This window comes from Citrus sinensis, chromosome 3 (assembly GCF_022201045.2).
Source record: "Citrus sinensis cultivar Valencia sweet orange chromosome 3, DVS_A1.0, whole genome shotgun sequence".
In the NCBI taxonomy this organism is placed as follows: domain Eukaryota; kingdom Viridiplantae; phylum Streptophyta; class Magnoliopsida; order Sapindales; family Rutaceae; genus Citrus; species Citrus sinensis.
The window spans coordinates 52,264,515-52,279,153 of record NC_068558.1 but is presented as its reverse complement, the minus strand read 5'-3'; the positions used below and the strand labels follow the sequence as shown (position 1 = coordinate 52,279,153).

The following is a 14,639-nucleotide window of genomic DNA, read 5'->3' as shown; positions in this document are numbered from 1 at the left end:
AATTAATATTTTATTTAAATTATTTAACGATATTAGTATAAAAATGACTAATTGATATAAATTTTAAAAAAAAGATAGTGTTAATGTAGAGAATATATTATAATTTTATAATAATTGGATAAAAATAAGATAAAATAATTTTATTTTTTTTTAGAAAAAGAATCTACTTACTTCGACGTTACAAACAAACAAACAAACAGACTGCTGACTAAGTTTCACTTTCACCGGAGAACGCTTAATTTACACATTTATCCCTTGATTAAAATTGACCATTGCGCTGCCCTAACCATACGGGCAACACCGATGACATATTAAAATGTATTCTCCTTTACCCTTTCATACAATTTTGTATTTTCAATCAAATTAATTACTGCTAATTAGAAAATAAATAAATCGAATTGTAATTAAAAAATTAAAATCGAGGCTTGTTAGGGTTTTAGGTTGCGGTTCCGAATTCACTAATGTTGCTTGTGTTAGATAAAATAAATATAAAAAATAATGTAAACTCTTTTATCTGTATTTATTAGATTAAAATACGAAAAACTAATATACAGAAGCGAGAGACGATGAATCAAAGGAAGGAACTCCAAAGAGGCAGCCTAGCCTAGTAATATTGGAGGAGTAGTCGACCAAGGCTGTAAAGAGTGTAACGGCCTAAAAGAATTAAAAAGAGGGAAGAGAGAGAGTGACCTTCTTCTTCGCTGGGTCGCAATCGCAAACAACATCCAGACGTGCTGAATTCAATTGAGGAAGAATAAAAATGACGGAATTCATGGACCTAGAGGCGCAAGACGGGGTGAGGATGCCGTGGAACGTGATTCCAGGGACGAAGCAAGAAGCAAGCAACTGCGTGGTGCCAGTCTCAGCCATCTACACTCCAATCAAGGCATTCCCTGTTAACAACAATAGCATGCCTATTCTGCCATATGCTCCCCTTCGGTGTCGAACATGCCGCTCAATCCTCAATCCATTCTCCATAGTTGATTTTGCCGCCAAGATCTGGATCTGTCCCTTCTGTTTCCAACGTAATCACTTCCCCCCTCACTACGCCTCCATCACCGATGATAATCTTCCAGCTGAGCTCTTCCCTCAGTACACTACCATCGAGTACGAGCCTCCCGGTCCCGGTGAGAAATCTTCAGTCCCTCCGGTTTTCATGTTTGTTGTTGACACTTGCATCATCGAAGAGGAGATGTCCTTTCTTAAGTCCGCTCTTTCTCAGGCCATCGATCTTTTGCCTGACAATTCTCTCGTCGGTCTTATCACTTTTGGTACTCTAGTTCAAGTTCATGAATTAGGAGGGTTTGGCCAGATCATCCCAAAGACCTATGTCTTCAAGGGTTCTAAGGACGTTTCAAAGGACCAGCTTCTCGAGCAGTTGAATTTCTTTATCAAGAAGCCCAAGCCCTCTACGGGTGTCATTGCTGGTGTTAGAGATGGCCTGTCTTCTGATACCATTGCACGCTTCCTTGTGCCTGCCTTTGATTGTGAATTCACTCTCAATTCTGTCCTTGAGGAGCTTCAGAAAGATCCTTGGCCTGTTCCACCTGATCAGCGCTCTACCAGATGCACTGGCACCGCCTTAAGCATTGCTGCCAGTTTATTAGGTGCTTGCGTTCCTGGTTCTGGTGCTAGAATCTTGGCTTTTGTTGGTGGTCCCTCCACCGAGGGTCCTGCTGCGGTAAACCTGCAAGCATTTGTTTATAATTCTTATTCTTTTAAATAAAATCATTTTCACCATTAAGCATAGCCCACCAACAACTTCATTTCATATTTCTTGCTTCTTCTTTTTAACATATATAGATTGTGTCCAAGAACCTATCCGAGCCAATTCGTTCACACAAGGATCTCGATAAAGATTCTGCTCCTCATTATCATAAAGCTGTCAAATTCTATGATGCACTCTCAAAGCAGCTTGTACATCAGGGACACGTTCTTGATCTCTTTGCTTGTGCCCTTGACCAGGTACATTTAAAAATCTTAGCGCTCCTTTCATGTGTTCCAAGCTAATTTCTAATTGTTTCTCTTTTCTCTCTAGGTAGGGGTTGCTGAACTCAAAGTTGCAGTTGAGAAAACTGGAGGGCTTGTTGTGCTTTCTGATAGTTTTGGCCATGCAGTATTCAAGGATTCCGTTAGGCGTGTTTTCCACTCTGGTGACTATGATCTTGGACTATCATCAAAGTACGGCTTCATGAATTTCGTCTTATACTTCTTTTTGTCTAGAATTGCAGACTATCCCTTGCCTGTTTTAACTATTATTACTCCACTTTACAAAAAATATTTATTGCTTGCCAAGTTGATATATGCTTACATGCATGGAGCTGACTCTCTGTTTCAACAAGATCTTTCGCTGTCCGAACATTATTGAATTTAGAATTACTGGAACAGGGTATCTATCTTAGTCTCTTTCTTTTGGCATGCAGTGGTATATTTGAGATTAACTGCTCCAAGGATATCAAAGTTCAGGGTATTATTGGCCCCTGTGCATCTCTGGAAAAGGTACAATAGAAATTATTTACAAAGTTCCTCTAGTCTGGGTGGCTGCATTTGTAATGTCTAATTGTTAGCTATTTGGTGCAGAAAGGTCCTTTGTGCTCTGATGCTGTTGTTGGTCAGGGTAATACCAGTGCATGGAAGATGTGTGGCCTTGATAAAGCTACATCTTTGTGTTTAGTTTTCGAAATTGTAAAGAAAGAAATCCCTGATGCTACTTTACAATCTACAAACAATCAATTTTACTTCCAATTTTTGACTTAGTACGAACTTCACCTTCCTGATTATACTTTTCTTTCCATTGTGCTTGACAAAGATGAAACATTTGACTTCTTATTGTTATTTTGCTACAGTTACCAACATAACTGTGGCCAAATGAGACTTCGTGTCACAACTCTTTCAAGAAGATGGGTTGCTGGACCAGGAAGCGTACAGGCAAGCTCTTTTGACCTCTTGTCCCTTGTTTTTTTTTTTTTTAACTTTGTCTTTTGGGCCGCTCTTCATGAATAAGTTACTGATTCCTTATCTTAAGCTATGAAAAATCATATAAAAGAGTGAGTGATGTTAACTTTATCCTGACACTCTCTGTATGGTGCTCAAGTACTCAACTTCTGTGAAACTTGAACACCAAGTATATAATAGGGTCACAGGATCTGTTTAGGAATCAAAGTAAAGAGGAATGCTGGGCATCACTACTTGGAATATTAGGCATTGCATCACCTTACAAGTGGATGCATTTTATGCGCAGAATTGCATACTAGTAGCTGAAAATGCTTGACACACTGGTTTTCAGTATTTCCAATTTTTAGATGGCTTCCTAAGAAAAAAGCTGCAATAGCAAAGAATTTTAGATTAATGAATTTGCTTGTATTTCCTTTAGCTCTCTATGTTGTTGTTACACTTCCCTGTGTATGTCGAATGAATCATGCTAGTTCAGTGAGACAAGAATGTTTGGGAGAAAAGTTGAATGAAAGCTCCGTATCACATATGGTCCGATGTATGAGATTGTGTCTATCTATTCTGTTCTAGAAAGAATATATCATCAACTGTTTCTCAGTGTGTCAGGGATTATTGACTTGACAATTTCTTGTTCTGGAAAATGTGAATTTCCATTTTCTCTTCTTTCAGGTAGTTGAGGATTTTTTCTTTTTTCCTCATTAGTATCATTTTATTATTCCTGCTTTTCCTGTACTGCTATATTTTTAGTCAAGAGAAATTTGATAGAATTTTTTGAAATCACATTATGAAACTACTTTTAAATACTCTAGGACTTGATTGCTGGATTTGACCAAGAAGCAGCTGCTGTGGTAATGGCACGCTTAGTTTCTTTCAAAATGGAAATTGAGGTAATCTTTATAACTTTGACACTTAATATTTCATTCCAACATAACTAACTGGAATTGCTCTTAAATTTTTCTTTTAAAGAGTGGCATTTTACCTTATATCCTTGCTTATGATTGGAACATGTTTCACAAATAATTTTCATGCCTTAGTTTGAATATAGTTACTTTTGCACTTGCTCTTCACACCGAATAGTTATCTGTTCCATGTTTTTGGTATGGAAAATGCCCATTGCAAAGTTTACTGTAAGCTATACTAAAAATACTGGCTAAAATGGAGTGCCTTTATTAGATAGGCTTTACAACATGAATATTAAAAGCCCGATGTTCTAAATATGTGTTGGTAATTTTGTCAGAATACCCTTGTAACGCTTTAAATCTCTGAGATGAATTTGATACTAAAATTATTGTACGTTGGAATAGCTCATTTTAGAGATAATCTCAGTTATTAAAGGCATCAGTTAATGGTTTACATGTAGTGTTATAATATATATAGTCCTAGATCAATGACAGATTCTATTTTAAACACTTTATGGAATATATTAATTTCTCTTTCTTTCAATTTCTGACTGTTGTGCATCTGGTCATTGTGCCAATAATGACATGATGCAATTGTGATGAAGGCCGAGTTTGACCCTATAAGATGGCTGGATAAAGCATTGATACATATGTGTTCTCGGTTTGGAGATTACCAGAAGGACAGCCCGTCTTCTTTCAGCTTATCTCCTCGTTTTTCAATATTTCCTCAGTTTATGTTTCATTTACGGCGTTCGCAGTTTGTTCAGGTACTTTTTCTTCTTTCTCGAATAATCACACTTGCTTTTTTGGCTTCTAATGATCTTTAAGTTCTATAATTATTTTGCTACTCATGCACTTAGATTTTATTGTGCTTTAATTCTTTTGATTATTTTGTTACAGGTCTTTAATAACAGCCCGGATGAGACAGCGTATTTTAGAATGATCCTGAACCGAGAAAATGTTACCAATTCCGTAGTGATGATTCAGCCTTCATTGATTTCTTATTCATTTCATTCAGGCCCTGAACCTGCTCTCCTTGATGTTGCTGCCATTGCAGCCGACAGAATCCTGCTTTTAGATTCTTACTTCACTGTTGTCATCTTTCATGGTGCAACCATTGCTCAGTGGAGAAAAGCAGGATACCATAATCAACCTGAGCATCAGGTAGTTAATTTTGTTGTTGATTTTGATTTTAATGCTAAATGAGAAAGGCCACATTAGCTAATAGCTACCATGTTGTAGGTGGGACTCTCTCTTGGTAATCAGAGTATGCACTTCAATGAAATATGCCTGCAATTTTTTTTCTTTTGTTTATCAGTTTTACTCTATTCTTGACTCCATTCCAACTTCTTTGTGTTCCTATTAGTGTGTCCTCACGGGTTATATTATATATTCAATATTGTATGTTGCGCTGCTTGTCAATGTTTTTTCTTGCTTCTATCCCGAACCAAAGATGGGTTGCTTCAAGATTTTCTTTTGGCTTATTTTGGTGTGTTTATCTCTTCCTATGCCACCTTTTTCCTTTTTCTAAATTACAATTTATTCTTGCAGGCATTTGCACAGCTGCTGCAAGCTCCTCATGATGATGCCGGTGTGATAATGAAGGAAAGGTTTCCAGTACCTCGTCTTGTCATTTGTGATCAACATGGCTCACAGGTTGGTAGCTATCATAATGTTCAGCAGATGGGAGGTTCATTATGGATGATAGTAGTTTGCTACCTCCTCTCTCCTGGGAAGGATATCCTTGGGCATTCGCCCATGGATGTCTGCACTTAATTTTTTGTCCTTATTTGTTATTTCTAGTCACTTCAAGCACAGCCACAATTGATGTAGATGTTATTAGGAGATTTTAGGATTTAATTATTTTAGAACCTTTTAATTAATAAAACCACTCTTTTGTAATCATGGACGCTCTAATGCAAACAACTCTACAAGATTGATTTTGATAGATAATTCCAAAGAGAATTATAAAAGAAGGGTTTTATTAATCAAAAGGCTCTAAAACAATTAAAATCGTAAAATTTCCTAGTAATGTCCTACATTAACAATGCATAGTATTTAGGTACACACAAACACACGATTCTTATTATCACGCAGGAAGCTATAAGCCCTAAATTAATGGCAAGATAAATTAATTTTATGGCTCATTTTGCTAAGATGTATTGACACTTGATCCCTGGCGGGTGGTCATTGATATGGCTTTTTAATCTAGTCAAGAGGTGACTTGTTGACATTTTAATCAAGACGCTGATTCGTATAAAAGGTAGGAGTTAGTTGCCACTGACATGTTAACCCTTTACAGGCCCGCTTTCTTCTGGCAAAACTGAATCCTTCTGCAACTTATAACTCTGATGCTCAAATTCCAGGAGGGGACATCATATTTACTGATGATGTTAGCTTTGAGGTCTTTTTGGATCACCTTCAGAGATTAGCAGTTCAATGAATCCTGCATAGCTTTTGGCAGTTTGTATAGTTTTGTTGCTGGAAATTTTTTGTACAGTTAGTGCATGACTTTTCTAAAAGCCTTTATTTTTTTTTTTTTTATTTACATTTATGGAAATTACGTTCTTTTTTATTTTCTTCTTAGTACGTTAACCAATGACGTTTCAAGAGATGCTGGTGTTGAAAAGCTGTAGTTTCACTCATTGTTGGTAATTTTATTTGAATGCTCAGAGAATATCAGTCTGATTAATTAGAGCAATTTGAGTGTTGGGGCTCCCTCGCTGTGGCTACTACATGGTAAATGGTTATGTCCGTCGCTTCTGTCGTTCTCAAAGGATGTGTATACGGTCGCCTTGGTCAAACTGAAGAGTGAAGAGATTCAGCCTTCACTTTTCAGGTGGCCAAAATTTGGGGTTACTCTCAAATGTTTAATTTACCAAAGTAACATTTGGATCCTAAGTTTATCGCCCGTACCAATAGCAAAATAATATTGTTATCTTTTAAGAATGTTTTAATTTATTGGTGACTAATATCAATGTCAAATTAGGGATGATAGAAAATCCATGAGGGGACGGGAGTTTTAAGACCTTTTTTTTTTTCTCTATTAAGGGAGAGTGAGGATCATTTAATATCTTTTTTTCATTTTTCTTTTGGTGAGGCTAGGGACGAGTAAAATCGGATTTGAATCAACTCAATTGGATTTGGGTTAATCGAGTTAGGAAAAAAGTCACTTGAATTCAATCCGACTTTTGGATTGAAATGGATAAAAAAATCAGGTTGAGTTCGGTTTAGATCGGATTATAATTAGACATATACCGAAGCGCATATACAAATACAGTCATCCCACATCCCACCGCACTAATCAAAAAGGCAAAACGCAAACTCCACATGATCATCTTAACATACAATTGATCTAACTAAAATAATTTTGACTTGCCTTGCATCTCAAACAACATAGAACTCAATATAGTTTTAAAAAAATTATCTTCCAATACAAAAGCTCATAATGCGGATAAAACAAGGAGAGTACCTTGTAAACAAATAATAATAATAATAAATAAAGCTAGCTTGGATATTATTATCAATTTAAAAGAACAGTCCTGGATTCAATCCAATAACATCGAACTATTCACCGATCATATATCAATCAACCTAGAACCCAAGATTCCTAAGACAAAGCAACAAAAAAAAAAAAAAATCATAAAATTGGTATCAAATGAATTTAAAAAAGAAAAAAAAGATCAAGTTTTTGATGAAGATACATGAAAAAACAAAGATTTTTAAAGAGAAAAATTACCGAAAGGAGAGAACCCAGATGACGAGACTAATATACTATGAAAGATTGGGGTTGAAGGAACTTGGTGATGGTGGCTGTCGGCCGAGGTGGAGCAACCTGCAGCAGCGGTCGCGGTGCCTGGTGGAGCAAGCGGAAGCAGCGGTCCAGCTTCAGCAGATTGCGTCAGCGCGTCGCTGACTCGAGATGGTTGGCTTCGCGCGGTTGCGTCGGTGACTGCTGGCTGCTGTGCTGCCGTGTCACCGTCTGCGTCTTGCTTCTCCGATCTGTGTTTGGAGGTGCTGCCGCTGCGTGTGTGTATCATGTGAGTTCAGTATTGTGTGTGTGAGTGGAAATAGATTAGCGGAAATACTCAGACATCCACTTTTTAATAAAATATTTTTGTTACTAAAATACTTATCACGCAAATTATTATGATGGACATATTAAAAGAAATTAAATGATAAAGAGTTTTATTCTCTACTTCCCTTCTTGAACGTTAAAGTCATGTCTAAACATTCTTATCTAATAATCACTGGCTACTCGAAATTCTGCTGCTTGTGAAACTCTCTTTTTCATATTTTTTGATAGACAGGCTTAATGTAAGAAAAAGACAGACAAAAAAATAACTAGTTTCTGTGTTTCTTTTTTTCAAACTTTTCATACAATCTCTTGTATGTTGTTATTACCATCAGCAGTTGCATATTGGTTAAAAGCTTGCATTAATCTCTCTATGTTTGATGATTAATTTATGTCTGAGATTTCCGCCCCCCGCCGCGCCGCGGGGGGTGGGTGAGGAAAAGTGGAAGAAAACAAAAAAAAAAAAGGGGCTGAAAATTATGTAATGGAATTAATTTGATATTAGATTTTGATGAGTCACCGATATAAAAGTGCTGTTTTAATAATAATTCTGTTTAGTAAGATCATATTGGGTACTTAAGTACGTTAGTAGAGTAAAATTTAAATTTTAAGAGCCAATTTATTTAATTTATTTTTATTTTATTTTTTCTATAATTATTAAAGACATTTAAGTTTTAAATTGTAGCAATATGGGAATAAAAATAAATAGCATAGTATTCATTAAAAATAATCAACAAAGTTAATATAAGTACTTTATGTGACTTTGTACTAAATTTTATTCTATTTTCGATACATATAGTATTAGTCCATATCTACAACGTTCTTGATAAGAAAGAGTAATGTCCTGATACATACTTATAACACTCAATTGGAATACTTACTTATGTGTCATCTCTTATGTCAACAACTAATTGAGCACTTGTTCATTATTAATAACGAAACTAATTAATAAAATATGCATGTCAATAAATAATTGATAACACACAAGTAAGCATCCAAATTAAGTAAGCATACAATTGTTGTTATCAGAAAAAATTAATAAAGCATGTGATGGACATGAAATCTAATTTGCTCGGCGACTTATGGAACTGAAGGGATTAAGGTTCTTGATTTCTAAATTTGAAAATGACGAAAACAAGAAGAAATTTACCCTCGGATAATAAGAATTGCGCATTAAAAAAAAAAACCACATGATTCGGGCATAAAAACTTCTGATTTGCCCGGAAATTAAAATAACAACGCAGCAATAATATGTTTACAAGTAGTTTGCAGTGAGGAGATTTAGTTGAGCTGGATTTTCAGAAAGGTAATTTTATGGGGACAGGATCCAGCGGCTCAAATGTGCAATTCTTCACTGTTGTTTTATACCAGCTCATGAATTTCGCAATGAATTCTGTGAAAGAGAGGGGGAAAGTAATGTCACATAAGAAAAGGAAATGAAATTATTTATGATCAACCAGTTTTAATAAAGTGGTTTGATCGAAATATAGAAAACGTTATACAGATAGAATTAAATAAAATGGTGATCGAGTACCAAGAATTGTAATATATATGCTGAAGCCGTTTCTTATGCTAGCTAGAATAGTAAACAATGCTGACTGAAGAAGACTTTCCTAATTAGGTGGAGATTCTCAAAACTAAGAAAAATAAAAAAATAAAATCTTAGGTAGAAAGATCTTTTGCGTACCTTCGATTCTCAAAAAATGTTGAATATTTTTATTTCTCGTGGGGTCGTTGTGCCTCTTACCCATCTCCTCGTTTCGAGTGCGTCCAAGGACGAACGGTTTCTCATTGTCAAATCTACCCCCACTATCTATCTGCAGGAATAACAAGCAAAAATGCAATCATATTTATTTTCGTTCATGCATGAATGCAGCATGCTACTAGCTGATCAATTGCATGCATTATCCAGTCAGAGTTTTCTTACTTTAATTAGTAAGAAACAAGTTAAAAAATTAATATATATTAATATATTATAAGATTTTTTTTTTTATCTTTTAGTTTGTTGCTTAATAAATTGTTGCTTATTTTATTAAAGTAAGATATTTCTTATTGAAAAAATGACTATATATGTACACACACAAGGAAGAAGTAAGAGAGAAAATCAATAAACTTATTGGCCGCATACTTCATGTCCATACATACATTGTACTCATCATATAGACCTTCAAGTTGGCGATGCAGTCCCGCATCCAAGTGTTTTTTTAGTTCTTCAACAAGAGACTGCAAAGCAAATGGATATTGATATATTCTATTTTTTAGATGACTAATTATTGAATGAATTGGAGATACTCATGATTGCATTCACAAGCTTACCTTGAAAATGAAGTGAAGACATACATCATGCTCTATAAGATTTTGAAGCTTCCCTCGGATAATATACAGCCTTCAAGTGCAATAAAGATATAAGAAATGCTCATCAAAATTGTTGGATTTATATATAATTAATTAGCTCAATTTTAAAGTTTCATGTCATAATATATATATATAAGTCGTTCTCTAATGAGTATATCTTCATTTTATTTAAGTGAAAATGTCATTAAAATATATATTGTAATACATTAGAGGTTTATTCTATATATATATATATATACTATTACAACATATGGTGTAATAATATAATAATATAATATATATTATACATACCTAGAGTCGCTAACAGTGAAAAAATCTCCCTCACCCTCTCTATGTATATATATACGGAGACACAAACATATAAATTCATCAATAATACATGTAAACCACTATCAAGAATTGAGATGGATGAGAATTAAGAAGCTTACTGTTTTGGGCTCTGCTCTTCAATAATTTTCGTGGCAATATTTGTAATGTCATCTTCCCAACCAGTCAAAATTACTTGACCTTCCACAAATGGATAACTGCACTTATATATGTACTCGCACATCAATTAAATATATGTATATATATAATTCTCAAGTACCAATGCCTAAATGCAGATTTCTTGCTGAATCCTTATTATATCATATGTGGTAGTGCAGTATTTTCCTTTAATTAACTATAATAGCAGATGGTGTAATAGCAAATCCACACGAAATCTACATTTAAGCATCCGCACCTATATGTATGTGTGTTTGTGATTGTTTATCTGTTAGTATATTAAATTTTGTGTCTTCTTATTTATTATTAGTGTCCTCACTTTATTATAATGAAGATGTCCTCATTAAAATGTTTTTTTATACACATAAGCTTGATCTAGTGCACATGCTATGGGGCCAGGCTTTCCAATTGAGAGCTCATAACAAGCACCTATCACATATCATAATATGCGCGATAGCGCATACCTGATGACATCCCTATATATAGTTAGGCATGGAGACGAGGAAATGAAACCAACTGATTGAGGAAGAATATGAATGAAATATATTTTTCAATTGCTCACTTCATCTGTCGGGAGGCCTCGAATGAGCGAATGGCTTGGCGAAGATTGTTCTTGGAATTGTCAGCAATCTTTTCTGCTAATTGGTGCGGCAGTTGTATTCCTTCTTGTTCTGCTATAAATTCCAGGACTTCAACTATCTAATAACATGTAATAAGAAGAAACTTATCAAATTAATACAAAATAAGTTATTTAATTAAAGATTAAATTGAATAAAATAAATTATATATTCCCAAAAAAAATGAGTTATATATAATTGAGGCCATTCACCTCTTGTTTTGAAGGAGGAAGAAGCTGAATAACAGTGCAAAGCGACTTAATTGGTTGAAGTTTTGAGACATCAGAGCAGCAGAAGAAAACCTTATTTAACCCTTTGTACCTTTCCAATAACCACCTCATGTATAGTAGGGCATCTGTTGATAGCTTGTCCGCTTCACATAAAATAATAGCTGCAAAAAAAAAAAAAGTTGATAATATATTAAGTGTTGTTGTGGTTTCGTCAGATCATCATCTAATTCTAATGTATATGTTAATTAATTGAAATTATGTATACGAGAAATTATGTATACGAATACCTCGGGTGTTATCAGTTGGGACGTTAGACTGCAAAGCTTTGGTGGATATCTTGCTTTGTGTTTCCTTCATAAGTTCAACAATGACATGCCTTTCATACCCTTTCAGGTCAGAGAGATTAACTTCGATATGTTGTGAAGATTCTTTTATATTTACTTGGATACGACCTCTGGCTTCACCCTGTGACAAGAATTATATAATTTACTTACTTTTTGTAACTTAATTCACTTTTTAAAATATATATGTAATTAATATAATTATCAGAAGTTATTTGATCTTCAGTTTTCCTTTTCGATTCAAAGATACAATGCCTAAAAGCTAATCATTTCATGTCCACGCACTGACAAAGAATTAGTATCAGCTGCTGCTTAATTAGAGTCCAGCGACAGAGTTGCCCGGAAAGCTAAAAGTGAATAATATTCAAAGTAATAAATAAATAGAACTAGTACTCAAGTAGTATCTAGAATGACGAGAAGTACCTTCAAGTCAAACACCTTCCTCTCCTCCCTAGCCTGCAACATGTATGTAAACATCGTTAAATTTAGGATGCCTTTAATTTCCCTAATTAGTTTTCAAGTAAAAATAATTAGGTGGTAGGCAGCACTTAATTAATTAAACAATATGTATATAATATGATTAACAGCTACGTACCTGGACTGTGTCATGTCCGAATGCTTCTCGAAGCATAGCCCGAATCATGGTCCTCTTTCCCACCCCCGGAGGTCCTTCAAATATAAAATTTCCGTGACCTCCCTCTTTTACCTGCAGTTTAGTTGTGTGTGTGTTTATATCCAAAATAAATAATGTCAAGAAGCAATTAACGAGTTGGAAAAAGAAACATAAAGTATTGGCATATTAGTATATATAGATCGATGGATCTCACCAGACCCTGCAGTTGAATTGCTCGATCTCGATTGCAGATAAAATCTTTTAAAGTTTTGGGCTGGTACATATTTGCCCATATAAACGGATCCCTTTGGTTCTCGAGGATGATCTCTGGACCTTTGCTATTATTTGTATCCTTGTTCTTCCCCAGATGATGATGATGGTCTTCATCTTTATCACTATTATATTCAACAAAAAAAATTTCGCTCTCGTTAGGTTGCAAGATTGAGTCTGATTCTGGTTCTGGTTCTGATTCTGATACTCTCTCCCTCAATGGCTTCTCCATATGATTAGTATTATGAAGCAATATAGCAGCAGCATTATTAAAAGCAACCTCTTTACAATTCTCATTTACGGACGTAGTTGTTGTTCCTGTTGAAGAGGAGGCTGCAGTGTGATAAGCTTGTTTACTCTTTCCGCCAATGGCAGTAGGAGTAGCAGTACTAATAGTATTAGAGATGTAATTTGAAGTTGTCGTCGTAGCACTAGTACTAGTAGTGGTGGTGGTGGTGGCAGTGGCAGCAGGGGAATTATTACTATTACTATTATTGTTATTAATAGAAGAATAGTACTTAAAAGTGAAGCAAGAACTCCATTCTTGCATCTTAACCATCAAAGAGGAAAGAGAGGTGGAATAAGTGGCAGTAGAATGGGCCATGGTGGTTGCTTGACTTTCACGTCCAGGACTTGATGAAGATTCAACAATTACTCTATCACGATTAATGACAAGGGATGCATCCGTAAGTCCTTTGTAGTAAGGACTGCATTTAGCGTAGTTCTTTTCATCAATCTGAACCTGCTGCAGCTTATTACTAGTAGTATCATTATTAGTATTGAGTATTCTGCCGTGATGATGTACAATTGGAGCATGCCTTCTGTTATGTGCCTCAAGACTCTCCTCTGTTAAGTCAGAATGCTTTGAAGATGAATCGCTGCTATTTCTTCCAGGGATTATCAGGTTGCCTAGTTGGTTTATGTTACTCCAATGTGGCCAATACGAGAATTTCCCTGACGACGACCTCGTCCGAGATGAACTAAGAAACCTCCTGTGATTTTTCGCTGATGTATTTGAGATATTCAGATAAGATGATGAACGTGGGATGGTGATGGACTCGGCATAATTGCATAATTTTGCTGACTAAGTGTCCCCGACACACACTCGGGTTCTCTTTTCTTTTATTTTCTTTTCTTTCTTTTAATAAAATAAAATGAAAGTAAATTTTAAAAAAAAATCAGCACTGGCTATTGCTTGCTAATTAGCTAAGAGATAATAACTACGGACAGATCACGGCATCATGAAGGATAAAGATGATGTGATGTGCAGCTGGCGGGGAAGACGGTTCAGTTTTCCTAGCTAATACCTACAAAATTAACGAGGCGCCGATGATATCAATGATGACAAATAAATAATAATATAATATCAATGTATGAACTTTACGTCAAAATCTATATATGGATCTTGTTGCACGTCCAGGAGGCTAAAACAGTCTGAGCCTGGACGTATATGTATATGTATATGTATGAATGTATGTATGTATGCATCTGTGTGTGTATATATAGACACTCATACATACATATACACGGTCATGATCTGGAGCCCCTTTCTCTAACACAAATTTTTACATAAAATTTCAATCCTTAAATCAGAATTAATCTGATAACCAATATTAGTGTTAAATGAAAAAATTAATAAAAATTAGCCCCACCAAATAATTATGTTGGCTTTTTTAAGTTTTGCTTTCCATGTATCTCTATTTATCTATTTTTAATGCCATCTCCTTAATTCTTTCCTCCACATCTTCTATTATAGGTTGGGGTGGGCGTTCAGTTCGGGTCAATTGATTGAAAACTCATATAT

The 14,639-nt window shown here is 35.1% G+C and overlaps 2 protein-coding genes and 1 long non-coding RNA gene across 3 annotated transcripts; 1 reads left to right on the top strand and 2 right to left on the bottom strand.

Annotated features, from left to right (window-relative positions):
• The first annotated feature begins 493 nt into the window (after nucleotides 1–493).
• LOC102628456 (protein transport protein SEC23) lies at nucleotides 494–6,569 on the top strand. Its single transcript, XM_006464271.4, has 11 exons — nucleotides 494–1,681; nucleotides 1,804–1,965; nucleotides 2,039–2,181; nucleotides 2,424–2,499; nucleotides 2,581–2,756; nucleotides 2,847–2,928; nucleotides 3,762–3,839; nucleotides 4,457–4,618; nucleotides 4,752–5,015; nucleotides 5,403–5,507; nucleotides 6,154–6,569. Exons 1-11 carry the CDS (start codon nucleotides 761–763, stop codon nucleotides 6,292–6,294), a joined length of 2,310 nt encoding a protein of 769 aa, XP_006464334.1. The 5' UTR covers nucleotides 494–760; the 3' UTR covers nucleotides 6,295–6,569.
• Nucleotides 6,570–7,341: 772 nt separating this feature from the next.
• Nucleotides 7,342–8,442, bottom strand: LOC112497905 (uncharacterized). The gene is made up of 2 exons (XR_003064958.2): nucleotides 7,591–8,442; nucleotides 7,342–7,461 (listed from the first exon to the last, which is right to left on the bottom strand). It is a non-coding gene; the product is annotated as an uncharacterized LOC112497905 (long non-coding RNA).
• A 1,101-nt stretch (nucleotides 8,443–9,543) lies between these two features.
• On the bottom strand, nucleotides 9,544–13,952 carry LOC102625196 (replication factor C subunit 3-like). The gene is made up of 11 exons (XM_006464769.3): nucleotides 12,780–13,952; nucleotides 12,548–12,658; nucleotides 12,376–12,408; nucleotides 11,899–12,076; nucleotides 11,594–11,772; nucleotides 11,327–11,463; nucleotides 10,710–10,805; nucleotides 10,243–10,312; nucleotides 10,072–10,149; nucleotides 9,674–9,743; nucleotides 9,544–9,563 (listed from the first exon to the last, which is right to left on the bottom strand). Exons 1-11 carry the CDS (start codon nucleotides 13,437–13,439, stop codon nucleotides 9,544–9,546), a joined length of 1,632 nt encoding a protein of 543 aa, XP_006464832.2. The 5' UTR covers nucleotides 13,440–13,952.
• Between the last annotated feature and the right edge of the window lie 687 nt (nucleotides 13,953–14,639).